We start from the raw sequence: 26,216 nt of genomic DNA, 5'->3' as shown, positions 1-26,216 counted from the left end.
CTCCAACAAGGTACCCCCAGCACCAGGAACTGTGTCTGCGTATGAGTTGCCCAGTGTTTGTTGAGTGAATAAATGACCGTCTACGATAGGAGGCCTAGCTGGTGAACATCCCAGGGGGGCTGGGAGACAGAAGGTATTTAAATCACAAGTGGAATGGCGAGGAGGGTCTGCGGCGGAGGGAGAATCTGGGAGGCAGGAGAGCAAGAGGGAAAAGGCTACTGGCTGAAACGAGTGATAAAGTGGGGAGCCTTGACCTACCAGCTGAGTGGCCCCAAGGTCTCAGAGAAGTTCCCTCGAGGGATCACCAGCCTCAGTAAATACTGACCCAGAAGCTGCCATGCCCCCTGCCAAGGAAGGACACCCACTGGCCTTGGCCCATATCCCTACCAGTAGGGAGGGGACCAGGCACCCCAAGACACCTCTCAAGGACCACTTGGAGCCTCAGAAGCCCAGGCCACCCCTACTTTCTTCTGACTACTACTGTCCTTTAACCAGGGTGGGGAAAACCAGAGTGACCACAGCCCCTGCTGTGCTGCTGGCAGACATCACCAATCAATCCTGCCTCCGTCCTGTGTGCTCCAGGAAGGCCTTGATGCCTTGACTCTGAGTTCCAGGCTTCCACATGACACCGGCAGAGGGACGTCGAAGGGATCTGCCCAGGATTCCTAGGGAGGCCAGGACAGATTCCCCTGTTCTCCTGACAGCAGACCCTTCCTCACAGGGAGAGGGAGCTGGGCTCACCTTCCCCACCCCCAATAACCCACGGGCCCACGGAACACTGGGGAGGACTTTGGGGATGCTGCCTGCAGCAATCCCTTCAGGATTTGGGTTTAATCCCAAGCACGAGGGCGGGCAAGGAAAGGATTTTGTTTCATTCCTTCAGATGCCCAAGGCTTGGCCCAAGCCCCAGGGCGCAGGAGTGAAGGCGCGTGGCTGCCCAGCCTCTACCAACAAAGCCATCCTTTATTAAATAGATCGTGCTACATTCCATTCAGAGGAGGAAATAGGACATGGTGAGGGATGTGTCCAGGTTGGCTCCCCGGCACCGTGTGGGGTGAGGAGGGGCCCAGGTCCTGCCCGCCCCACCCCAGGCCTGCATGCAGGGCTGGGCGATCTCAGCCCCTGTTGTCTGAATGGCCAGGCACAGCTGAAAACAGGCCTGGGCGTCCTGTGGCCCACCTGTGTTTGACTCTGGGAAGACAGTGCCCCCATCCTCCCAGCAGGGGTGGAGGCAGGGCTCCCTGCAGCACAGGGCTCGGCCGGCAGGGAGGGAGGGGGCGAGGGCCCCGATCCATCTCAGGCAGATACAGGATGGAGTGGAAGAGAGCCGGGGAGGCCCTGCCCGCCCCTCCTACCTCTGCTGCCCTGTGGGCACCTGGGATGGCAGGTCCACTAGGCCTTCGGCGGGGAGGCCATCTGGGAATGGGGTGAAGCATGGCCACTAGGGGGTGCTGGTGCCCAGGGCTTGCGAACTGGAAGGGTGAGGAAGATACCCTGGAGATGGGACCAGCGAGGCACCAGCAGGCAACAGCTCCTGGGATAGCAAGGGGGTGCTGGCTGCCCCAGGGGTCCCCTGCCAAGGGCTGAGCCCCTTTGTAACGGCTCCCAGCTCCTTGGTCTTTGGTGCTTTCTTGAAAGTCTCCTGGTGGCTGTAGTACTACTGAGGAGGAGAGGAGGTCACCTCCTGAGGTCCTATCCAGGGCTGGACACTTGGTGCCGGCTCAGTGCTGCCTCTGAGGCCTGGCCATTTGTTCCTCCATTCAGCTCCTGGCTCAGGGCTGGCTCCAGGACCCCATCTGTCAGTCTGTCTTGGGGCAGGTGTTATCTCCAGCTCAGAGGCGCCCTCTGGGCCTGGGCCATGCCCTAGGCCTCGTGGGGGAAGAAGCCGAGCTTGGCCAGTGACATCTCCTTCCGCAGCCTCGTGATCTCCCAAAACATGGGCTCCGCTGTAGGTAAAGAGAGAAGGTGAACAGCTCAGTGACCCCCAGGGTCACCTCAGGTAGATGGCCTGGCCCTTCCCCATGGTTTTGGGTATAGCAGCTGGCAGGCACCCCTAGGACTCCCCCGTCCTTCCGGACAGATGACCTCTGTGAGTAGTCGGACCTCTTAGAGGCTCTTCTCTGAGGTCCTGCAAACTGTTGAGTGCTGAACACCTGGGAGGCTTGAAGGTGACAACGGTCACTTTCATAGCCTGACACGGACATGCACGCACACACTGTCACACACTCAGACAGGCTGCAAATGCTCTCCAGCCACCCTGAGCAGGGCCCATCCCCTGACCTGGCAGAATGGGGGCAGGGGACACAGCGGGTGGGCAGGGGACTTGTCGGACAAGGGTGGGGGAGGGACTACAGAGGGCGGTGGGGCGAGCCTGTGTTCAGCCACCACTTGGAGGCCACGCGGCGGGGAGCTGATTCACAGGGGAGGCCCCACCGTGTAGGGTCTCGGAAGCCAGGGCAGTAACAGGGATGCTGTCCGTTCAGGCCCCGGGGGTTGGGAGAGGTTTCTGCAAAGGACAAAGCAGCGGGATCCAGGTATCCGGGGGGCCTCCGACTGGTTTTCCTGGTGAGGCAACTCCCAGGAAGCTCCTTCCGCTCTTCCTTTCTCCATAGGGCGTAGCAACAGACGCTCCGAGGAGCCCTTTGCTAATTCACAACCTTCCCCTCTCGCTGAGTCCTCCCTCCGAGGAGGGCAGCAAAGTGCTGGGGTTGGCCCCGGCCACGGCTGACCCGCCCCGCCCCGCCCCGCGCCGCCGCTCCCGGGCGCCACCCCGATCGGCCACTAGGGGGCGCTCACCGTCCTGCCGCACCAGGCCTTGCTGGATGTAGCGGATGTAGGTGAAAAAGTTGCACACGGCCGTGATCTATGGGCAGAACGCACAGGGTGTGAACCTCTCGGTACCCGCCACAAAAGCCAGGAAAGATCGGAGACCACACTGGGAAGTCCCACGTCCTGGCAGAGTCAGATTACCGCTGGGCTCTAACGTTACAGTTAACAGGAGCAATACTATTCCTCCTAATAAACGATGCCGGCAACTATAGTGTAATCGACTGCGCGGATCCGAAGAGGCCGACGTGCCTACCATTCCCATTCCACACGTCGGGGGAGTGGAGGCTGGCTACGAGAACGACCCAACAACAACTGCGGAGGCCACGGAGCTAAGAAGTGGCTGAGCTGGAAGATGAAACCCCGGCAGGCTGCCAAGAATCCAGGCTCCCTTGAGGGGCTTGCTAGGTCTGGATGCTGGAGGCCCCGGGGCATCTAGTCCTTAGGAGGTGCCATGTGTGATGCCAGGAAAGATGAGGAATCAGAAGCTGCCCACCTGGCTGCCCTGGATCCCGGCCTGAGACCCCCAGCTTTGCCTAAGGCTGCTCCATGCCAGGCCCTCTGCGGGGCACTGGGGACCCTGGGCTGGCTCGGATCTGATCCTGGTCACAAAGACTCAGACCCTGGAGAGGGTGCTGTTGGTGCCTCGCCCAGGCCCCCTCCCCCAGGCTGGGGTTCCACCTCCCCACAGCTAAGAGTTTTGGCTAATACCCCCCTGCACCCCAGTACCCTCACAAACCTGGGCCAATGACTGGCGTGTGGAGTATAAAAGGCCACGGCCTTGCCTCAGAGTAGAACCCACTCTGGGTTGCAGAGCAATGAAGGCAGACTCCAGCAGAGGCCTCACCTTTGCCTGTCCCCGCTTCTGCCTCCCTCCCTCACCTCCTGAGAACTGCACCCACTCTCCATCTTGGGCTCTGCTTCTAGGGAACCCAACCTAAGACAGGGTGGAAGACAGCTGGCAGTTGTGCTCACAACCACCTCTACTGAATATCCAGTGCTTTGCGGGAGGGACATCAAGTCGGGGTGGGGGGTGCCCACCACCTGGGGAGTGGAGAAAGTTGTGGGAGGGGTGATGCTCCTGCTGGACCCTCAGACACACAAGAACCCTTGCCAAGAGGACAGAGTCGGTGCTCTGGGTTGGTGGCCCTGGCAAAGGCAGGGAGGTGGGAGAGAGGCCAGGTCAGGGGATTTAACCCAGGGTGGCCAAGGCGCTGCCTGGGAGGGCTGCACAGGATGGGGTGGGGCGGGCCACAGGAGCTTGAATCCCAGGCCGTGGAGTTCCCTAGTGACCAGTGGGCCCCACCAGTGGACCCCTGAGTAGGGAGGGGAGGAGAGCAGTGGTCCTCTTTCCCCAGGGCCGTGATTTGGAGACAGAACTCTCTTCTTCCTATGGATTCCACACTCCTTGGTCTCCTCAGGGTGGGGACCACATCCTAAAACTTCACACGCTTCTCCTCTCCCATTCCAGCTCGGGCCAACACAGCAGACACACAGGCCTGGGAGAACCGATATTCTAGACGTAATTTTGTAGGCCTGGGAGCATCTGGTATGGATCTCCTGGTTTGGGATCAGAAAGAACAAAGAGGGGATTTCCCCGATGGTCCAGTGGTTAAGACTTAGGGCTTCTGCTGCACGGGGCCTGGGTTCCATCCCTGGTTGGGGAACTAAGATCCTGCAAGCCACGGGGTATGGCCAAAAAAGCACAGAGGGAGCCCATGGCCACTGAACAAGACTGGACACAGATGCAGAGGGTGAAGGCTGCAGCAGAAAGAGACTGGATCCAGGATGGGGAGATCCGAGGTCTAGGCTGAGTGGCCCACTGCCCGATGATGGCAAACAGCCTACTTTAGTCCCAGGAGGCACCTCTAGAAGGTCAAGGGGAGGAGATGGCTCCTCCAAGAGGGCCTTCCACACTGTGTCACCTTTACACCAAGCTTCGGAGTTTCCCACACTTTTGTTCTTCCCAGTCTTCCTCACTGTCTGGGGTCCACCCATCCCACCCTCATCCCAGCTCAGTGACCTCATCCTGGGTCACCCGGCAGATGAGGGCAGAAGCTGGGATTCCTGGAGGCCTGTCGGTGCCCATGGCTGACTGTCAGACAAGCCTCAGAACCTTCTTTCTCCGAAGCCTGGGGCTAGAGCCAGGAGTCAGGAGCATGGAACTTTCACCTGAACTCTAGTGTCACTAGAGTGATTAATCATACTAATCACACTCCCTTAATTAGGTTACATTGAATGACAGAGGTGATGGGTATCACGCCCATGATTACTTTTCAAGAAGCAAGAAAATGGCTACCTCAGTCCTTCAACCACAAGGAACTGACTTTTGCCAACAGCATATGAACTCAGAAGAAGGCCAGGATCTCTAGAAAGGACGCAGCTGCTGACACACTGCCTACAACCCATGAGACCCTGAGCAGAGATCCTAAGCTATGCCTGGACTCCTGACCCAGGGAGTCTGTGAGATAATAAACACATACTCCACTAAGTTTATGGTAACTTGTTACACAGCAGCAGCAAACAAATACACCTGGCTTGGCTGTGTGGCCCAAGTCAGTCTCTGCACCTCTCTGAGCCTGTGCCCTGATCTGTAGATTATAGGTTGTGCAGCCTGGGGTTCAGAGGCCCAGCCCAGGGAGCCCCTAAGGAACCAGGTTCCTCCCACTGGATGACTCACCCTGGCCCGGGAGGATGGTGAGATGTAGTAGTGGCTCTCGGAGTCCCCAAGCCGGATTCGGTGACGACAGGCGCAGGCCAGCCCACTCAGGGCACATGTTCTGTGAAAAAGCAGAGGGGGCTGTGGGGATGGCTGGGGCTCGCCCACCCAGTCCACACAGGGAAGCAGCAGCAGCCAGAGAAGACACAAGGAGAGGGCGGGCAGACACATCAGAGTGGAGACTGGCATCCTCTCCCCTAGCCCCAGCTTCCCAAGGAGCCTGGAGCCCAGACAAGGAGGCGGGCAATCCCAGAAGTCCCTGGATGAGACTTTTAAGCCAAGCTGGACCCCATCTCTGACCCCCTCACCTCACCCCTGTTGGACAGGAGGGGTTAGTCAACCGCAGGCCAGGTATACCAAAGCTCCATCCTCTGCAGCCCCTAAAAATGCACACCCCCCTCTTTCTTGGAACCCTGAGACCCAGTCTCCCCTTCCTCCAACTAAGCAGGAGTCTTCTCTCTCTTCCACTTAGGTCACCAAGTCCTAGGTCCTGCCAGTAGGACCTTTGGCCTGGATGCCTTCACTCATTCCAACAGCTCTCTGCCTCATCTCTACCCTTCTTCTCCATGTGACAGCCAAGGGCTACTGCCCAGACCCACATCTAGCCCCCTACCATTCCCTACTGCCCAGGAAATAGTTATGGAGAATCCCAAGTAAAGGGAGGTTAAATAGGCTCCTTGGCTGCAGGACTTAGCAGAACCTTGGTTGCAGGACTTAGCAGAACCTTTGCTGCCTCCAGGACCCAAACAGGGAATCCTCTTTTCAGGCAATGTTAATTGATGATCTGTGAAATGCTGGCTTTAGTGGGTTAAAGCCCAAACCTCATTTGAGGCCCTTCACACACTGGCCCCATATGCGCTCTGTGGCCTGAGCCCCGACTCTGTGACTATCCGCCCAGTGGTGTTTTCCATTAATATTCCGGCTTCTCATACCTTCACTCATTCTGTTACCTCTGTTCTCAAAGGCCCTTCCCTGCTTGCATGTGTACATGCTTAGCGCTCAGTCATATCTGACTCTTTGCAAACTCATGGATCGTAGCCTGCCAGGCTCCTCAGTCCACAGAATTCTCCAGGCAAGAATACTGGAGATGGGTAACCATCTCCTCCTGGGGATCTTCCTGAACCAGGGATTGAACCCACATCTCCTGCATTGCAGGCAGATTCTTTAACCCCCTTGAGTCATCAGGGAAGCTCGCTTCCCTGCTTGGCAAACTTATTCATCCTTCAAAACCTGGCTCAAGTGTTCCCTTCCGTGACAAGGCTCCCACTGTGGGCCTCCCTCTCAGGCTCCAGTGCCTGCCCTCGCTCCATGCTGGCAGCTTAGCTCTGACGTTGCCCCTGCCCAATGCCAGCTAAGAATGCCAGGGCCCTTAGGTCATTGTCAGGAGGTGGAGTCAACAAATGACATCACTTACGTGTCAATCGGGGCCCGGAACCCACTGTGGGAGAGAGGGAGTGGAGAGGGAAGCAGGTCAGGCCAGTCAGGAGGGGGAGACCCCAGCTCCAGAACTAGAGGCGGCATCTCGGCCACAGATGCCTCCTTGCCTTGCGTGGGGGCAGCCACTGTCCCTCTCTGGTCAGGTGGCCCTGCCCACCCTGGGGTCCCCCTGCAGGACCCAGCAGGCAGCCCTCCCCGGCCACCCCCTTGATGGCAGCCCAAAGCTACGCAGGCCTTTCCCAGGGGGCAGGAAGGGTGCAGGGCACTAAGCTTACTTTGTGTGGCCACAGTCAACAGCGGCCACCTTCACCGTGGGCAGGGTTTGCGAAGCCACAGGTTCGATGGTGAGCGTGTTGTCCTCCACAGCGGCCCGGACTAGGGCCGAGAGCTGCGGCAGAGCAGGGAGGCGGAAGGAGGCGATGAGGGGCTGGCCTCCAGCCACGGGGCCGGGCCCTCCAGCAGGCTGCCCTCTGCCCGCCTCACCTCCTGCATGGTGAAGTCCAGGCAGGGGCCCACATCCTCCCGGTACACCCTTTCCAGGAACGGGGAGGTCTTATCCAGGGTAGGCGATTCCCTCCAGGCCTGGAACTCTGCAAACAGGGTCGTGTCCACCTGTGGGGGCAGGGAGAGCCAGGTGGGGGTCAGGGCGCTGAGGGGGTGGCCAGCGTGGCAGAGACAGGCAGGGCCCAAGGAGGTGGGAAGCCAGGGAGGATGAAGCTCAGGGCCCGCTGGGCCTGAGGCCGTGCAGGGGAGCCAAGTCCTAGGGAACTCTTCTCTTCCCTTTGCGCTGCAGGATTGAGAATCGAACTCCCAAGTTTCACTTCCGGGTGTGTTTTTAGTTTCCTGGCACTAGAGAATTAGACGTGGGCCCAGGGTCTTGTGCTTCCCTTGTGGCTCAGCTGGTAAAGAATCCGCCTGCACTGCAGGAGACCTGAGTTCGATCCCTGGGTTGGGAAGATCCCCCTGGAGAAGGGAAAGGCTACCCACTCCAGGGATTCTGGCCTGGAAAATTCCATGGACTGTATAGCCCATGGGGTTGCAAAGAGTCGGACACAACTGAGCGACTTTCTCTCACTCTGGGGTCTCACCCTGAAGACCCTCGCTGCCTCCATGAGGAGGGACAGTTGAAGAGTGACCCTGCAGGTACCCACCTGTACACGTGGGGACCAGCTGGGACCCACGGCACACACAGGTGTGGGCACACGGACAGGGAACATGCACAACTTGCCGGCTGTGCCGGGGCACATGCAGAGTGAGACACTGGGAGGGGGTGGGGAGGGGGTGGGGAGGGGGCCGGCCCCTCTCCAGAGCCATTACCTGTCGGGAAAAGGAGAGGGAAGTAGCAGAGGTGAGGCCCACGGGCAGCTCCCCAGGCGGGAGCTGCCAGGCCGGCTCGTAGGTGAGGTGAGCCGCCTTGCTGGGGACCACGCAGAGGAGCAGGGAGAGGAGGGGAGGCAGCCCCGGCTGAGCCAGCAAGACGGACAGACAGACGGATGCACAGAGAAAGACAGAGGAAGGAGACGTTAGAGGCCAGTCAGCAGCTGAGAGCTCAGAAGTGGGTGGAGAGGCTTGGCCTGGGCCTCCTCTCCAGAGGCCTGGGCCAGGACGGAGCTGGGGCCACCTGGGCTTCAGAGACCCCAGGAACCCGAATCCCACTACCGTCCTCATGGGCATGCAGGGCGTTTGCTGGGTGCAGCCCGGAGCTGAGCTCCTGTGGCCCCAGGAATCTGCATTTACGCGAGGAGACTAAGGTGCCCAAGACCCACAACCAAGGACATCACAGCCACTGTCCCACCTGGACAGGGACCCCCTATGCCCTCCTGAGGGTCAGACACCTCATACCACAAGGAACTCACTCGGCCCTCATGACCAGAGGACACAGAGGCCCAGAGAGGGCAGGACAGGCTCCTGGTCCCACGGTGGGGGGCAGGCGGGTCCCCACTGGGCACTGCTGTCTGCCTGACAGGGGGCGCTGGCTCCCTTTACCACACCCACTGCCCACCCGACGACCCTCACCTCTTTGCCCTCCTTGTCCGGGGTGAGGATGTGCCCCGCAACGGGGCACACCGCGGGGCAGAGGGCGCTGCTGGTGCTCTTATGGCGCAAGTGGCCCTTGCGGGGTCCGGCCTTGGTGGGGCTGAGCAGCTGCGGGTGGAGCTCGCGGTTGGGAGAGGCTGGTGTAGACGTGATGACCAGTGTCTTCAAGGCTGTCACCTCTGCCTGCAGCATGTCAATCTGGCCAGGATGAGACGGCCGTAATGTTAGCCCAAGGCTGACACCATCCCGGCTGCCATACCCCAGCTCAGAACTGTGACCAGCACCTAACCCCACCTGTGACCCTTGGAACAGCCTCTGAGGTAGGGGCTGAGATACCCATTTTACAGATAGGGAAAGTAAAGTGAAAGTGTTAGTTGCACAGTTGTATCTGATTCTTCGCGTCCCCAAGGACTGTAGCCCACCAGGCTCCCCTGTCCATGAAATTCTCCAGGAAAGAATACTGGAGCGGGTGGCCATTTCCTTCTCCAGGGCATCTTCCCGACTCAGGGACTGAACCCAGGTCTCCTGCGTTGCAAGCAGATTCTTTACCATTGGAGCCACCACAGATGGGGAAACTGAGGCTCAAAGAGGCGATACAGCCTGGCGAAGGTACTCCTCAGAACCAGGACTCTTGAGGTGCACGGGTCTGGGAGTCAGCTGGGCCTCCCACTGATGGGTCCCCAGGAGTCAGAAACAAGCCTGGCCCTTACACTTTTGCAGATGGGCAAACAGGTTCCAAGGGATAAAGCTACTTATCCAGGCTCAAACAGCCAGACTAATGTTGCTGATGTTGCTGCTGTGTAAAGAGGGTATGGGAGGAGGGAAAAGAAATTACGGGCTAACAGGATCTTCCCAGCCCCTGAGAAGGTCTCCATGGTCCGTTGGAAGCTCAACTAGAGGCCCGGATCGCTGGGCTCCCATACCAGTTGGCATATTTTAGCAGGATTGTCTCAGACCTCTGCCTCTCCCTGCTGGGCCTCTGCTGGCCCATCCCTGCTGGCCCCCCAGGTCACGCCAGGGTCCGATTAGGTCTCAAAGGCCAGCGCGTGTAGGGCTGGGAGGTGGGCAGGAGGTCCGGGCTGAGGAGGGCCTCACCTTGCCCCGGGCCTCCTTCAGCTGCTTTTCTGACGCTGCCTGCTTCATGTTGGCGTCTCGCACCATCCTGTGGGCTTCCTGGGAAGAGGGCAGGCTCTGCATGAGTCGGGGGGTGTGATGGATGCCCAGCAGACCCACTCCCCACTGTGCCCTGGGCCCGCACCTCAAACAGACTGGCTGTCAGCTCCTCCAGCTCCTGCTCCAGCTGTTCCCGCACCTTGGACAGCCGCTCACACTCCTCATCCTTGAGTTTCAGCTCCTGGGGAAACGAGGTGCCGTGCCTGGGGGGCATCTCACACAGGCCTAGGGGCCCGAGCTTGCTTCCTCTTTGAACCCCAGCTGTCAGTTTGTTAGAGCTTGGGACCAGTTTTCAGGGACGTCAAGACTTATAAAAGTCATTTAAAAGTCACAGGAACTGCCCTGCCCTCACACTCAGCACAGGCCTGGCATGCAGGTGGCCTTGACAGGAGGGTGACATCTCTGGGTGTTGGGTGACAGCCCGCGGCTCTGGCTGGACCCTTGTCTCCCCGCACCCCACCGCACCCCAGCCCACCCCCCTTGTTTGCCCCACCCCACCCCCACCTCGTGTCTCGCGCCGCCCTCAGTGCCCACCTTCTGGGCTTTGTGCAGCTCCTCCTTCAGGAACTCCGAGCCCTTCTCTCGGATCTCCATGGAAGAGCTGCGCAGGCGCGACACGTCCAGCTGGGTGGCTGCAGGGCCCTCCTCACCTTGGGCCTCCTCCCCTGCAGGGGTCTCCGGTAGGCCTCCCAGGGACTCCCTGTGGTTTTTGTAGGGGCCCACGCTCTTCCAGGGGACTGGGACAGCTTCAAGGGGCGGCGGGTGGCCCTCGTCCGGGTGAGGCTGGCTACAAGGCAAAGAGCAGATACAGGGTTGGGTCCTGAGGCCTGGAGAACTGAGCCCAGGGACCAGCCGTGGGCAATGCACCTGCAACCCTGGGCCTCAGTCTCCCCATCTGTAAAATGGGCCATCATTGGGGTGGTCACAAGGGCAGAATGACCAGGCATAGGGTCTCCTGGGGATAAGGACAGGACTTATTCACCTTTATCAACCACCCCCTCCAGCACAAGACTACATAAGCGCTCAGCACACAGCAAGTACTCGTTTGCCCAGCAGACACTATAAATGCATCCATGTTGACAGCCTGAGCTTCTCCTACAAAACTGGGACAATCCCAGTGTCCCTACCTCAAGAGCACTGAATGGATCAGTTCAGTTCAGTCGCTCAGTCGTGTCTGACTCTTTGAGACCCCGTGGACGACAGCACGCCAGGCTTCCCTGTCCATCACCAACTCTCAGAGCTTGCTCAAACTCATGTCCATCGAGTCGGTGATGCCATCCAACCACCTCATCCTCTGTCATCCCCTTCTCCTCCTGCCTTCAATCTTTCCCAGCATCAGGGGCTTTTCCAAGGAGTCAGTTCTTCGCATCAGGTGGCCAAAGTATTGGAGTTTCAGCTTCAGCATCAGTCCTTCCAATGAATATTCAGGACTGATTTCCTTCAGGATGGACTGGCTGGATCTCCTTGAGTCTCCAAGGGACACTGAATGGATCCGCCTCAGCACACGAGACCTTTGAGTGGGAACTGCCTTCATTGCTAGCGCTCATACAAATTTTATGCAGATTCAGTCCCATTTAGAGTGGACCACAGACGAAGGACCCAGCCAGGGCAGGCAGGGCCAAGACAGGAAGATTGTGCAAATGGCTTGGGAACGGCAGCCCCACTTCCTGCCTTCTGGACAGTGTAGAGGGCACTCCCAGCTCTCCGCTCGGTCTGCCTTGTGACCTCAGGCAAACAGCCCCCTCCCTCTGCTCTCCCCCACCCCCACCCTCAGGACCCTCCTCTCCCTGAAGCTGAAGACGCTAGAGGCAATGGGAGGTGGGGGCCGCCAGACTCTGACCCCTGCAGCCCCCTCCCCTCCCTTCCACGCTGCCCCTTCGCAGCAGGCCCTGAGGACGGAGGGAAGGAGAGGCCCCGACAGTGGCGGTTTGTGCCAAGACAGCACCTCTGGACTTGCTCACTCAGCACAAGCTGGCGGTGCCTGAGCCAGCAGCTTCTGAGCGGCCCTGACAGGGCTGAGGGTGGGGGGCTGGGCTGCTGATAGCAGTGGGGAAGTGCAGGGGAAGGAGGCCAAGAGGGGCCCACAGGAGAGAGGAAGGCCCAGGGTCATAAAAATTCAGGACTGCAGAGAAGTAAGGCAAGGCTGGGGTCTGTCTCCTAGACCCTGGGACAGTTACTAGGCAGCCCCCAAGCCTCAGTTTCCCCTTAGGAACACCAGGCACCCAGGGACCCTAGCAATGAGCCCATTCCCATCCCTCCACATGGCCTCCTCCAGCTGCCCAGCCTGGCCTGCCATATGCTGGAACTGCCCCCAAGGTTCCTGGCTCTGGGTCCTGCCTTCTAGGGACAGGGGGCTTTGATGAATAAAGTGGGAATGCACACCCACCACTCCACCAACAGTGTTTATGCCAGATGGGGTCTCTCCTAGTACCCTTGTGTGTTGGGGAGGGGTCCTCATTGGCAAGAGGGTCCAGGAAGCTTAAATGGGCTGTGGCAGTGCTATGGAGGCCCCAGGCTGGGAGCTGCACCCAGGGGACTTATCAAGGGGTGCTCCGCCCATGTTATCTCATTTAAAACTCTTGATAGCATTCGTTGTATTGTCCCCATTCTACAGTTGTGGGATGGATGCTCAGAGAGATGATGGGACTTGCCCAGGGTCACACAGCTAGTCGGGGGCACCGTGGGACAAACAGCTAGGTCTTCAGCCCAGGCCCAAAGCTATCCAGCCACAGCGGACAGAAGGGTGGGGAGTGGGCGGCACAAACATGTATCTGCTCGGGGATCAAGGGCCACTGGGCCCCCAGGCAGCCAGGAGACTCCACCTTGGCTGTGACAGAGAGAGCTGACTCATTTTTAGCCCAAACTGCCTCCCAGAAGGGAATCCAGGACTTGGGGAGCTGTGGCTGAGTGCATAGGGTGGTTGGGCATGGCCGGGTCCACGCCAGGCTCTGACCTGGGGTCCACACGAGCCCCTGGGAAAGTCACTGAAATTCTTTCAACCTGCTTCCTTGCCTGTGGGATGGGGATAAAACCTGCAGGGGGCTCACCGAGAATCTAGTGAAGAAGTCACTGGCCATGTTCCCAGGGAAATAGTAGGGCTGTCTGTACCCACGTTTGTCATGCACCCCACTGCCCTCACCATCCCTGCCCAGGCCGTGTCCTGCACCTGGAACCCCAGACCTTGAGGATGCACCCGTGGCGGGGAGCCTGGAGACCTGGGGCCCAGCCCCACTTCCTCGGTTGAGAGGATGGCCATAATCACTCAGGCTTGCCTGGGGACCCCACCTCAGGGCTGCCCACTACACTAGAATGAGCAAGAACGATAGGCCAAGGGCAGGGGGTGACTTGTAGGGACAGCACAGGGCACAGGGCATGATCTCAGGTCTCAAGACACCTAGCCCCACAGCAAGGATCACCCTGCCACGCCCATACCCCCTGCCTGGGGGACAAAGAGAAGGAAATGGCAACCTACTCCAGTATTCTTGCCTGGGAAATCAGAGGAGCCTGGTGGGCTATAACCCACGGGGTCACAGAGTCAGAAAGAACTGAGAACGCACAATGGAGATTGAGGGGACACAGGCCGCTAGCCTCTCCCACGAGGCCTGAACTTCATCCACCAGTGTGGTCTGGGTCTCCGGCCACGGGCTGGGGATGTGTCCAGAAGCCCCCCTCCCCCAGCATTTTCCTAAAGAGTTCACTTGCCCTGCTGCTGGGAGGATGGACCCTTATTTTGCAGCCAGAGGAAAGTGTCTCAGGGAGGCCTGAGACAGAGCATCTGTGATACCCACCCCACTCTCCCCAGTGGAAAAGCCCACAAGCAAATCCTCATGGCAATAAGCGTGGGGATAGCAGGACCAAGCCATGGCCACCAACTTCCCTGTGCCTGGGCCAGGGGTGTAGGAGCAGCAGGAGAGAGGGGTCCACTCTGCACTGGAGTCTGCAGACCCTCCCCCTCACACTTGGGGCCGGGGGCCAGCTCCTGCGACTCAAAGTTCAGATGAAGGAGGGACTCCAAGCCCCTCAGGTCTACCCAAGCCAGAATCTGCTATCATCCATACACTTCACCACGGGAAGGCCAAAAGCTCAGGTGCGAGCCCCTGTGGGGGTGTGGAGCTCACTCCTTGGACAGCATGGGTTACCACTTAAGTCCTTCTGCCCCGCCTCTCTGCCCCCAGTCCAGGTCCACGGCCTTCTCCTCAAACCTTCTCAGCCCCCATTCCTGCAGAAACAGAATTCAGTGTCCAGGACACGCCGCAAGGGCCACTGGGAAGGGAGATAATGAGTCAAGGTCAGGGGAAGGTAGGGGCGGCCAACATCCCCCATCCCCAAGCCAGCTCCGCAGTCTAGAGACCAGGGAGTTCATACAGGAAAGGCCCCGCTGGGTCACTTCCCCAGGAAGCGGACAGGCAATGGAGGCGGGAAGGCGGGAGCCGTAACTGCAATCCTCAGCCCCCAGGCCACCCCTAGGGGGCCAGCAGGGCTTTCATCCCCAACCAGAAAAAAAAATGGCCACATGAGAAGCAACCCTAGAGGCTATGGTCCCAGTCACCCAGCAAGCCCCACCGGGCCGGCCTGCCATGCGGTCCTTCTGCCCTCCCTCTCTCTGCCCACCAGTGCCCAGGTCACCTCTGTGAGTTAAAAACTAACAGGGCACAGTGGGTTCATTTAAACAAGCAGGGGAGGAGTCAGCGAGGGAAGCGCTGAAAACCAGGGGAGGGAGAGAGTTGGGACCCTTGCCTTCTGTCTGGGACCCCCAAGCCCAGGATCCAGGGTGGCTGTAGCATCTCTGGTCTGCAGGAATCCTGACCCAGGGAACAGCGGCCCGGTTAGGAACCCTGCTCTGAGGACACTAAGGCTGACAGCCAAGGGACTCCCGTCCAGGGGCCCAGGGGGTCCCAGGAAAGGTCTCATGTGTTGGCCAACTCTTCAGCTCCAGACCCAGATCAGATTCCCAAGCTCCTGCTCACGTCCATGCCAGCCCACTATTCTGTGTCTCCATGTGTGAACTTACGATGCTGCCACGGCGAGAGGCTCTCCCCAGTTCGGGTGAACGACGAGGTACCCGAGGCTCAGAGAGGGACGGTGAGCTGGCTGGACACACACAGCAAGGAAGCGGCAACGGGGGTACTGAACCCAGAGCCCAGGCACCAGTGAGTCATGTGAACTGTCACCCAGAAGAGTCAGGACGGGAGGAAAGGGGATGAATGGTGGTTTCGGAGAAGTGAGGCAGGATGCAGTCAGGTTTTGAGGAAGTTGGAACCAGTGCCTGAGTGGTGCTGGAGACGGTGGTAGTGGTGGGGGGGTTCCACCCAAGGCTGCTGTTCTAGCCAGGCAGGCTGCAGGCTAGGAGGGGACACGCAAAAGGGACACACAGAGACGAAAGACTTCTGGGCAGTGGGGAGGAAATCAGTGGAGGCCCAGGGGCTGGAGAGGGGGACCAAAAAAGTTAACAGTAATTAAAATAATTAAACACCAAGGACGAGGTGAATGACAACAGTGGTGCCCAGGACGGGAAAGAGGAACTGGAAAGGGGTCTTCAGGGAAGGAAAGGGGGGAGCTGAGGCATTTGGGAAGTGGTGGCTGAGGGGCGGCACCAGCCCAGAGGAAGCAGCTGCAGCCCTGAGCCTGGGTGAGGGGATGAGAGGCAGAGGAGCTGAGGGCCAGGACGGGAGGGCTGCAGAAGAAATGAGAACAGTGTCATAGATGGGGACAGGGGAAGGCAGAGAGCTGAGGCAAGAGGGACCCTGGGGTAGGAGGGGGTGGGCCAGCACCACTCTGGGAAGGGGGAAGCAGGTGTGCACTTGGCAGGGAGCAGGAAGGAGGAGGAGGAGGGCAGGGACAGCTTCGGGATGGTCAGCAGGGAGCTCAGAACACCTGAGGCAGGTGGGCCAGGCCAAGCCTCTCCCGGCCACAGCTCTAGGACTGCCTGCCCAGCCCAGCCTGGATGTCTCCACTGGGAGCCGGCAAAGGCCTGAGAGGACAGCACGTGCCACACACTTGCCTGTCTGGTCCTAGAGGAAACGGATACCCCAAGACCTCAAAGACGTGACGCATATATATGCGCACCTATTGTGTGCTGGGTACGCCACCAGCCCGCCCTCACGCAATCGGCACAGATTCTGGCAGCAACGTCACCACGCCCCCTTCTCATCACAGCTGAATTCATTTTGCTTCCCTTCCCCCACCCTGTTGGGCACAGATCCCTTGCAGATGTGAGGACAGTCTAGGACAAGCAGGACTCTCTTGAGTGTCTGAGCCCCATGGACCAATATGGGCTGATTAATGGCAGGAAAGCTATCTCCACCTGTTGAGGGGGGAGGTAGGTAAATCATGGAGGGCTTCCAGGAGGAGGTGACAGAGACGGTTGTACCCTTTCCACCTGCTCTCGACCCTGGATCCCCTAGGCCATCCAGGCTTACTCCTGGATCCCCTGATGCCACTTCAGAGCCCGGAGCTCCCTGTGACACCTTAAAGCAGGACCTCACAGATCCAATCCCCTTAGGGTAGCCAAGCCCCAGAGCAGTTAGGTGACTTTCTCAAGTTCACACAGCCCATCTGTAGGCCTGCAGCAAAGACACGGTCCTCCATCCCTGGGAGGCTGGGGTGGTCTCTCTCATCCCTGGGCAGTGCATCAGAGCCTGTCCTCCCCCAGGGATGGGTATGATTACCCTTATCTGGCAGATGGGGAAACTGAGGGGCTACACCCATGTGGCCACTTAGTGGCAGGAAACTAGCCCAGAACCTGAACTCTGGCCTCTGATGACCAAGTCTCAAGTGCCTAGCGCTGTGTTAGCAGCAGAAGTGCCCCAGTCACCATCCTCACCCCACCACCTCGGAGCTGGCTAGGCATCCAAGACTATGAGCATGGGACTCTGTGGGGGAGGGAGACAGCAGCTGTTTCAGGGGAGCCACCTCTGAGTTCTGAGTTCAGGGCCCACACTCAAGGAGTCCTCAGGAAGAGGGTCCACTCGAGCTCCTGTAGAGTCCTGTCACTGCTACCCACCCTGAGGGAGCGGTCCTGGGTCCAGGGCCAAGATGGTGAACTGGCACCATGACCTGGCCATTAACAGAGCAGTCACCCAAGACATGCATCTCAGTTATCTTCAAGATTGGGGAAACCAAGCCCCAGAGACATCAGTGGCTTAGCCAGGGTCATCGACTCCTCACCACCCCCCTAGTCTAGGAGGAGGGATCCCAGGTACTTGCCCAGAATTGTCACAGCAGCTCAATCAGTTACCTGGACAAGCATGGCCCGAGCAGTACCCCTCCCCACTGCTGCCGGGGTCTGTGATCTCCCAGGACAGCAGGCCCCCAGTGGGTGCTGGTAGCTTGGCTCCTGATCCTTCAGTCCTTGCCTCCAATGCCCGAGTGAAGGGTCCATGAGAAGGCAGTGCTCACGGTGACCCCCAAACTCTGCCTCCTGATCCCCAAATGCCTCATTCTGTCTCATGCTTTCCGTCTTCATCTATGAAGCACCTAGTATGTGCTCTGCTCCCAGCTAAGCCCTGGGGAATCCAAGTGAGCCACACTGAGCATCAAGTGAGGATCAGCTGGAAAAGCCTGGTCCATCCAGAGGGTCCTGGGACTCTGATTCTGTCTTTAAAATGAGCATCCACCTACTGAGCGGTCCAAGACTTGTTTGGTAGGCCCAGCCTGGATGCCTGCGGGAAAGGACACACACCTGCACTAGTCCCACCACACAACCTAGAGGCTCAGAGAAGTGAGGCCATATGCTCAGGATCACACAACAACTTGGTGGCTGTGTGTGTGCCTGGGTGTACCCAACGCAAGGGGTCATGAGCTCCCTCCACCCAAGCTCTTCAAACACGGTTAAACCCCAGCAGGATCACTCTAACCTCTCCAGCTGTCACCAGCCCACCTCAGCCTCCTTCTCCCTAAGCTTAGTCTCCTTCCCCCGGGCACAATTCCAAAAGAATCCACGCTCTGCCTAATTCTCTCCCTTTAAGGGTTCTCACGCCTCTCGACACCTCACCCCTACTGGGAGCCCATTCTCTCGGAGCCCCTTGCTGGAAATGACTACCCCCGTCCCCCATTCCTCCCCTAGCATCTCAGCTCCAGCTTTGCTAGGTGCCATGGAGTAAAGTGGATCCGGCCTGCATCAAACTCCCAGCCCGCCAGCCTCTCTTCTGGGGCTTCCCTCACTCCCCAGCTGCAGCTGGGAGAAGCCCTGTCCTGGGACCACCCATCTGGCTGGTTCCACCCAGGAATACCACCCACCCACCCCCACCCCCCTCTGGCCACATCTCGGCCAGGACCTGCTCTCTCCAGGCTCATGAGGAAGAAGAAGTGTTTACCCCACATGGTGAGAAGACAGCAGCCTTTCTGCACATACAGGGAAGGGATCCCACATCAGGTCACCCAGGGACCCTTAAGCATCAGTGAACAGATATGGGTACCAAAGCCACTGCCTGGGCCCAGAGTCCGTGCTGCGGGCTGCCAGCCTGCAGGCAGGTCCCACCCCACACCTCTGAGCCCAGCACGCTCTAGGAGCCCCAGACGGAGGTTCACCAGCTTGCAAGCCAACTTAACACAGACCCAGTCCCCCGCTTCCCAAATGCACTGTTTCAAGGGTTCACTCAGCCTGAGGGGGGCGTCCTTCCTAGGTCTTTTCCCAGGCTTCCTCCGGCGTGCATTCCGCCGCCCACACCCTTCCCCCAATCTCACTTGCGCTCCCGACAAGCTCTGAGGAGTTGATGCTGTCACTTCAGGGCGGTCTGCAGCCCACCCTTCACACTCCCTGCCCCGCACAGAAGCTCCCTGATCGCTCCGGGCCGGGTGTCCTTCCATCCCCAGTCGCGGGCAGGGATGGGGCGCAGAGCACCTCCCGGTCAGGGTGCACACAGGGCAGGGACGCCTCCCCCCCGCACTGTCCCATCCCCGGAGGCAGCCGCGGCCCAAACCAGCGGGGACCTACCCGCTCCACATCCCGGCGCCTGGGGGCCCGCCGGGCGTCGGTTCCCTGCGCCGCTGCGGCGATCTCCCCGCTAGCTCCTCGCGCAGTCCCCGCCCGCCGCCGACTCCGCCCGGGGCCCGCCGGGCTGCCCCGCCGCCTGTCAGTCCTGCCCGCTGCCCGTGGGTCTGCGCGGCCCCGGCCCCGGGTCCCGCCGCGACCCTGCCCTCGGCGGTCACGTGGCCGAGGGGTGGCCCGAGGACACGTGCCCGGCCCCGCCCCTCTGGCGGCCGATGCGGAGAACTCGCGCGCGCTCCCGGCCCAGCCCGGCTCGGGCCGCCCGCCCCGGACTGACAGCACCCCGCGGCCCCGCGCGGCTCTCGGATGCTCCCAACTGACTCCGCTCCGCCCAGCGCCCCGCAGCACCCTCGCAAGACCACCCTTGCTCAAGCACCTACCATGGCTCCAAGCTTTCAGCTCCTGGATTCTTAGAGGACGCCCTCCCACCCCCTCCCTCTCACCTGGCGCTCTGGCCACCTCTCCTTCCCTGGGCTGCTGCTCGGCAGCCACATCCTTCCTGGTGAGAAAGGGGGCTCACCCCAAAACCAGTTTTCTCCCTCCTATTGAGGGCTTCTTCTGAGGGAGGCTTCACCTTTGGTCCAAGTCCCCAACCACCTCTGCACCCCCCCTCCCACAAACTAGGGGCCCTCCCTTCTTGTTCTGAACAGATTCTACCCACCCCTGCCTTTGCCCACCACCTACTTTATGGGGGACTCGCACCCACCCACCCCTCCCCCAACACACACACCTGTCAGGGCCCACAGCTGCAAATTCCCTAAACACTGGTCTGTCCTGTCCCTCAACCCCTCTGTCCGTCTGTCACTTATCTGGAGCCCTGATCGTCGGCCTCGACTCCAGCCTGGAGCTGATTCAGTGAGAGCATAACCTCACTTCTGCCAGGGACTGTGGCTCCCACCCTCCTTGTCTAGAGGAGGCCTGGGAGACTGGGAGGACCTATTTCTCTTTCATATTGCTAGAACTTGGGGGCACTACCCTTAGACCCGGAGCTGGGGCCAGGTCTTCATCTGGGGACACACATGTTGTTCATGCATGCATTCAACTCATTGGACTCAGTGGAAAAGACCCTGATGCTGAGATAGATTGAGGGCAAGAGGAGAAGGGCACAACAGAGGATGAGATGGATGGCATCACTGACTCCATGGAGTCAGTGAGTAAACGCCGGGAGACAGTGAGGGACAGGGAAGAATGGTCTGCGACAGTTCACAGAGTCGCAGAGTTGGACACTACTTTGCGACTGAACGATGACAATGCGTTCAGCCACCCCTTCTGAACAGAAACCATGGGCCGGGGATCGAAAAGGAAGCTGCATAGACACAGGCTCTGTCCTCCCGGGGCTCCAGTATTGTGGCAAGATAGATAGGGGGGACCTCCACTCCCAGGGCACACCTTGCAAAGTGCATAGTGTCTTACTTCAAAATAGAGAACGATGGACCAGTGGTTAAGATGCTGTATTTCCACTGCAGGGGTCATGGGTTCCATCCCTGGTCAGGGAACTAGGATCCTGCATGTTGTCTGGCTGGGCCAAAATGGAAAAAAAAAAAAAAGAGAGAGAGAGAGAGAGAGAGAGAGAGCAGTCTTCCTTTCCTAGGTGGGCAGGACTAGGAAGGAACAGGAACAGGACTTGGTGAGTGGAGGGCAAACCAGACTTGATGCCTTGCTCTCATGCCCCCTGGCACCTCGTGCAGTGAACCTGACTTGTGCAGTCCTCCGTGACTTTCTTTTCATCCTGCCCAGATCTCTCTCCTTCACTCCGTAGGGCATTTGTTTCCACAACTGTGGTTTCCCAAGGGCAGCGACCTCCTTGGGTCTGTGTTTCTCCACCCACTGCAGTCCAGCCCAGGGTCTCGCCCAAAGCAGTTGTCATTATGTTTGTTGACAAATCCTTCACCAAATAAGTCTTGAGCAACTGCTGTCTTCCTGGACCTTGCTCTGCTCACTCTTTGGGGGAAGAGACACAAAAGGAGCTCAGGACAGGGAGCTTACCCTCCAAGTCTTCACAAGCCCCAGCAGGAGATAAGACCTGGTCCAAGTCCTGGTAACCCAGACTGGTGGGAGATAACGGGTGGAAGGGGTGTCAGCCCAGGGCTACAGCCCCAGGGAAAGAGTCTTCAGCCGGGGAGACCCTTGAGCGAGGTTTTGAAGGACAAGTGAGAAGTCACTGTCACCACCCTAATTACTAACCAAAAATATCCCATGATCTACGCAGCTGCTTAGGACTCCCAAGGCCTCACTAGCTCCTCCCACAAATGCTCCTCGGTTGCAAACCATGGGCTCAGAGAAGTTAAGGAACCTTCTGGATGTCACATAGCCAGGGAAGGAAGGGCTGTGGCCCCTTAGGCCAATTTCCTGAAAAGACAGCCCAGAAACCAGAGGGCTCTCTGGAAGCAGCAGCTCCATGCTGTCAGGCAATGAGGGGAGCCCATTAGATGCCTGGCAGCTAGTGGAGAAGGAAAATAAAAGGTGTGTCCTCTGCCCCCCAAGTCACCGCCTTCCCCAAACGCCCCCTCTCACCCCTGCCATCCCCAGCCTGGCAGCCCTGGCCACAGACCCCATCTGGGAGAGACTTGCCAGCCCGGATGACCTAGGCCCTGGATCTAGACTTCCGTTCACTGTGTGACCAAAGATGAGTGTCTTGCCCTCTCTGAGCCTCAGATGCTACATCTGTACAACCACCAAGTTGGAGGAGACAAATCAGGGCCCTCCCTGGTGGCTGACCTTGTAGAAGGCTCCTGAAATTCTTCCTAGTTCTATGCTTCCCAGGTGGCACTAGTGGTAAAGACCCCGGCTGCCAGTGTAAGAGACGGGGGTTCATTCCCCGGGTCGGGTCAGGAAGATCCCCTGGAGGAGGGTGTGGCAACCCACTCCAGTATTCTTGCCTGGAAAATCCCATGGACAGAGGAGCCTGGCGGGCTACAGTCTATAGTGTCGCAAAGAGTCAGACACAACTGAAGCGGCTTAGCAGCAGCCCCGATCTGGAGCCCCGCCTCTCCCCCTCCCCCAAGGCCCCTGCTGAGTGGTGAGACTCCCCCTTCCCCACGTCTCTAGCTCACCTGTCTGTGTCCGAAGGCTGCTCTCCTAAGTTCCCCCCGAGTGCAGGGCCCAGACCTGATGGAGCATAGCGGACAGTCCCTGAGCTCACTGCCAGGAACACAGGACATTTTCCTCGGGCTGGGCACTCAGCAGGCTTCTCTGCGGGGTCCATGGCTGGAGGGCCAGACCCAGGGTCCCTCTGGAGTCAGCCAGGCAGGGAGGTGGCAGGAGCCTTCTCCCCACCCCCAGGCTGAGGCTCACACTAACCTTTGCTATCTCTGAGGAGCAGCGGCCTGTGAGGGAGGCGCCTCTCCGACAGGCCTCTATCTCCTTAAACCCAGTAATGATTAACTCCCATGGCTCAGCGGGCAGCAGACGATGCCGGGCTCTCCTCCCAGGGAAGGTGAGATACCTCAAAGGGAGGCGGGAGCCTCGCTCTAGCGTGCCCAAGGTCTCAGGCTTTTCCAAGGCCCATAGTTAGGGCAGTCTGTCCCCTCCCTGCCCAGGTTGGCAAGTTGGAAAGAGCTTGTCCAGCCCTGGCCCTGTCACTGGCTGGCTCTGTGGCCTCATGTAACACCACTGCCACCCCGGCCTCCCTGTGGTCCCTGCCCTCAATATCCCCTTAAAACTTTTGTGTGTTAGTCACTCAGTTGTGACCCCGTGGACTGTTGCCCACCAGGCTCCTCAGTCCCTGGGATACTCCAGGCGAGAATACTGGAGTGGGTTGCCATTCCCTTCTCCAGGGGATCTTCCCAACCCAGAGATCAAACCCAGGATTACTGCATTCAGTTCAGTTCAGTTCAGTTCAGTTCATTTCATTCTCTCAGTCGTGTCCAACTCTTTGTGACCCCATGGACTGCAGCATGCCAGACCTCCCTGTCCTTCACTATTTCCTGAAGCTTGTTCAAACTCATGTCCATCAAGTCGGTGATGCCATCCAACCATCTTATCCTTTGTCATCCCCTTCTCCTCCCACCTTCAATCTTTCCCAGCATCAGGGTCTTTTCCAATCAGTCAGTTCTTCGCATCAGGTGGCGAAAGTATTGGAGTTTCAGCTTCAGCATCGGTCCTTCCAATGAATATACAGGACTGATCTCCTTTAGGATTGACTGGTTGGATCTCCTTGCAGTCCAAGGCACTCTCAAGAGTATTCTCCAACACCACAGTTCAAAAGCATCAATTCTTTGATGCTCAGCTTTCTTTATAGTCCAACTCTCACATCCATACATGACTATTGGAAAAACCATAGCTTTGACTAGATGGACCTTTGTCAGCAAAGTAATGTCTCTGTTTTTCAATATGCTGTCTAGGTTGGTGATAGCTTTTCTTCCAAGGAGCGAGCGTCTTTTCATTTCATGGCTGCAGTCACCATCTGCAGTGATTTTGGAGCCCCTAAAATAAAGTCTGTCAGTGTTTTCATTGTTTCCCCATCTATTTGCCATGAAGTGATGGGACCGGATGATGCCATGTTCTTCGTTTTTTGAATGTTTGAGTTTTAAGCCAACTTTTTCACTCTCCTCTTTCACTTTCATCAAGAGGCTCTTTAGTTCTGCTTCACTTCCTACCATAAAGGTGGTGTCATCTGCATTGTGGGCAGATTTAACCACCAACAAAAGGGACCAGTCAATGCAGCAGTTAGGAGGAAGACAGACCTAGAGTCAGGTGGGATTCAACCACTGCCAGACGTTTGGGCACTGTAGACTCACGGTGCCTCTGTTTCCCCAACTATGAAATGAACCATCGCCCTCTAAGGCACACCAGGCCAGCTGCTATTGCCTAGACATGGCCCGTATGCCCCTCCTTCCCACTATCCTCACAGTATCCCCTTCTCTGCAGCCTCCACGCCATCACACCGCTCTCTGATAAACTTCTTTCTTTTGCTCATATCCCCTCCTCCAGGAAGCCTTCCCCTCTGGATTGCTTTTTCCTCTGCAGGCACTGGACTGGAGCCCTCAGTCACATGGTCCGCCTGGTGTCCTAACGAGTGTCCCAAAGCACCATCAGACGCCCCCACACGAGCTGAGTGACCCCATGGGCAGAGGCTGGGCTGCACTCATCACTAAATCCTCAGTGGCCTCTTGCCTGGCGCACAGTCAGCCTCAATCCACCCGTGTGATGGTGTGAATGTTCCATCTTATCTCATTTGGCCTGAATTCTAATCTGAAGTTCTGCCATTCCCTGGCTGTGTGACCTTGGGCAAGTCACTTAACCTCTCTGGGACTCAGTTCTCATAGCTATAAAATGAGGACAATTCTCCCTTGTGAAGTTGTGAATATCAAATAAAATAACATTCAGATAACTTCCCTGGTGGTCCAGTGGCTAAGACATCAAGCTTCCACTATGGGGGTGGGGCGGGGGGTGGGTAAAATCCCTGGTGGGGGAACTAAGATACTGCATGCTGTATGGTGCAGCCAAGAAAAAGAAGATAACATTCATTCATGAGATGTCAGCCACAGTGGAGACTGAGTTTCCTGTTGCCTTCTTCCTTGCTTTCCCTCTTCTTTCCTGTTAGCCCCTGAGTTCCTGTGGGGAGAAGCTGCCAGTTCCTGACTAGCAGTCACACCCCGCCTGCCCTGTGGATGGATAACAATATCTCCCACTCAGGCTCTGGGCTTCGAAGCTCTCTCAGCTTAATGCAAACCAGATGCTGGCCTCTCTTTCCTGGCAATGAATTTTCCATGGCCTGCTCCCAACCCCTTCCTGTTTTTGCTCCTCACTGATCCCCCTGCTAAACTCTCCTGTGCCTCCACCTTCCTCTGCAGGGCAACCTCTGGGCCCACCTGGAAACAATTAATGAAAAACAGGATGTGTGAAGGAAGGGGAGGGGCTTGCCTCTCCATCACCCTGACCTGGCAGGGGACGAAGGGGCTGAGCCTGGCTGGTGACAGAGTGTACAGGCGATGGGCCCACTCTGCCATCCTCTCTGAGGGGAAACTGAGTCAGAGTTGTTCTGGGGATTGTCGAGAAAAGTCTTGCCACTTTCTGGACTTGTAGGCACAGCTGGCACTGCAGGGAGGAGCTATGAGGACTTTGTCCTTGGCTGTGACTTAAGAAAATCACAGGCAGAAGAAGCCCCAAAGCCTCTCCTGATGGAAGTGAGGAAACTGAGGCTCGGAGACTCGTCCCGGGTCACTGGTGGGTCAGACACACAAGGCAGCCAGGTCTGCGGCGGCTTGCCCGGAAAAGCTGTTGTCCAAAGTCAGCTTTCGGGCTGCTCTCTCGGTGTCATTACCGCCTGCCCTTCCCCCAGCGGCCTCGCCAAGCCCAGTCACGAGGGGACGCTCACGAGGCTGCCAGCGCCCGCTGCCACCTCCCGGGGTGAGGCGGCCACACGCACCTGGACCCTCCCCACCAGGGGAAGACCATTGCCTGACTTCTTCCTTCCAGTGTAGCAGGAGGGCATGTTGGGGGCTCTTGATCCTCTTGGTCCTGGTGAACCCCCTTAAAACAACCCACAGGCTGGCCCTCCAAGTGAGAATGCAGCCATTTCCATGAAAACAACCGCCCAAGGGCTCCCTGAGAGCCGGGCTCTGGCCCCTCCCTCCGCCAGCTGTGCAGAGTGTTTGGACAACTGGATAGAATATTTGGCAGGGAGAGTCCTCCCTGGATCTCTGAGCTCAGATTTCAAGAGGAGGGGAAAGAGAGGATGCTGGCTCCAGAAAGAGGCTCAAGAGGCCATTTGTGGGCTTGGAGGCCCCCCGCCCAGGCCTGACCAATACCGCCGCCCGCCCAGCCCCCTGTGTGGTGGTGAGCTCGAGTCAGGCCCCTGGGGGAAGGACAGGACAGAGGGTGGAGGGAGCAGAATGGTGTCAGAGGTTTGCTGGGGCCAGTTGGGTGAAGTCAGGCCCAGGGGACAGTCTGGGCTCAGGGAGTGGCCGGGCCAGGACAGCGTTTTGGTCCCATGACTGCGATCAGTCCGTCTACCAACACTCCCACTTAACAGAGCAGTTGGGGCCCAAAGTGGGAGGCGCTCGTCCCAAGGGACTCAACATGCTGGGTATG

At 58.4% G+C, this 26,216-nt stretch overlaps 1 protein-coding gene across 5 annotated transcripts; it reads right to left on the bottom strand.

Annotated features, from left to right (window-relative positions):
• Positions 1-992: 992 nt before the first annotated feature.
• Positions 993-22,386, bottom strand: RAB3IL1 (RAB3A interacting protein like 1). Of its 5 annotated transcripts, XM_068976913.1 has the most exons (11): positions 19,128-19,225; positions 10,727-10,979; positions 10,278-10,373; positions 10,115-10,192; positions 8,999-9,217; positions 7,466-7,594; positions 7,258-7,370; positions 6,960-6,983; positions 5,507-5,606; positions 2,797-2,863; positions 1,727-1,946 (listed from the first exon to the last, which is right to left on the bottom strand). In XM_068976913.1, exons 1-11 carry the CDS (start codon positions 19,136-19,138, stop codon positions 1,864-1,866), a joined length of 1,173 nt encoding a protein of 390 aa, XP_068833014.1. In that variant the 5' UTR covers positions 19,139-19,225; the 3' UTR covers positions 1,727-1,863. The 5 variants fall into 5 exon arrangements, with proteins under 5 accessions (XP_068833017.1, XP_068833016.1, XP_068833014.1 ...); XM_068976915.1 differs by lacking the exon at positions 2,797-2,863 and having other exon boundaries at positions 1,705-1,946; XM_068976914.1 differs by lacking the exon at positions 6,960-6,983.
• Between the last annotated feature and the right edge of the window lie 3,830 nt (positions 22,387-26,216).

This window comes from Capricornis sumatraensis, chromosome 8 (genome assembly GCF_032405125.1).
Source record: "Capricornis sumatraensis isolate serow.1 chromosome 8, serow.2, whole genome shotgun sequence".
Taxonomy (NCBI): domain Eukaryota; kingdom Metazoa; phylum Chordata; class Mammalia; order Artiodactyla; family Bovidae; genus Capricornis; species Capricornis sumatraensis.
This window is presented reverse-complemented; position numbering and strand designations above follow the sequence as displayed.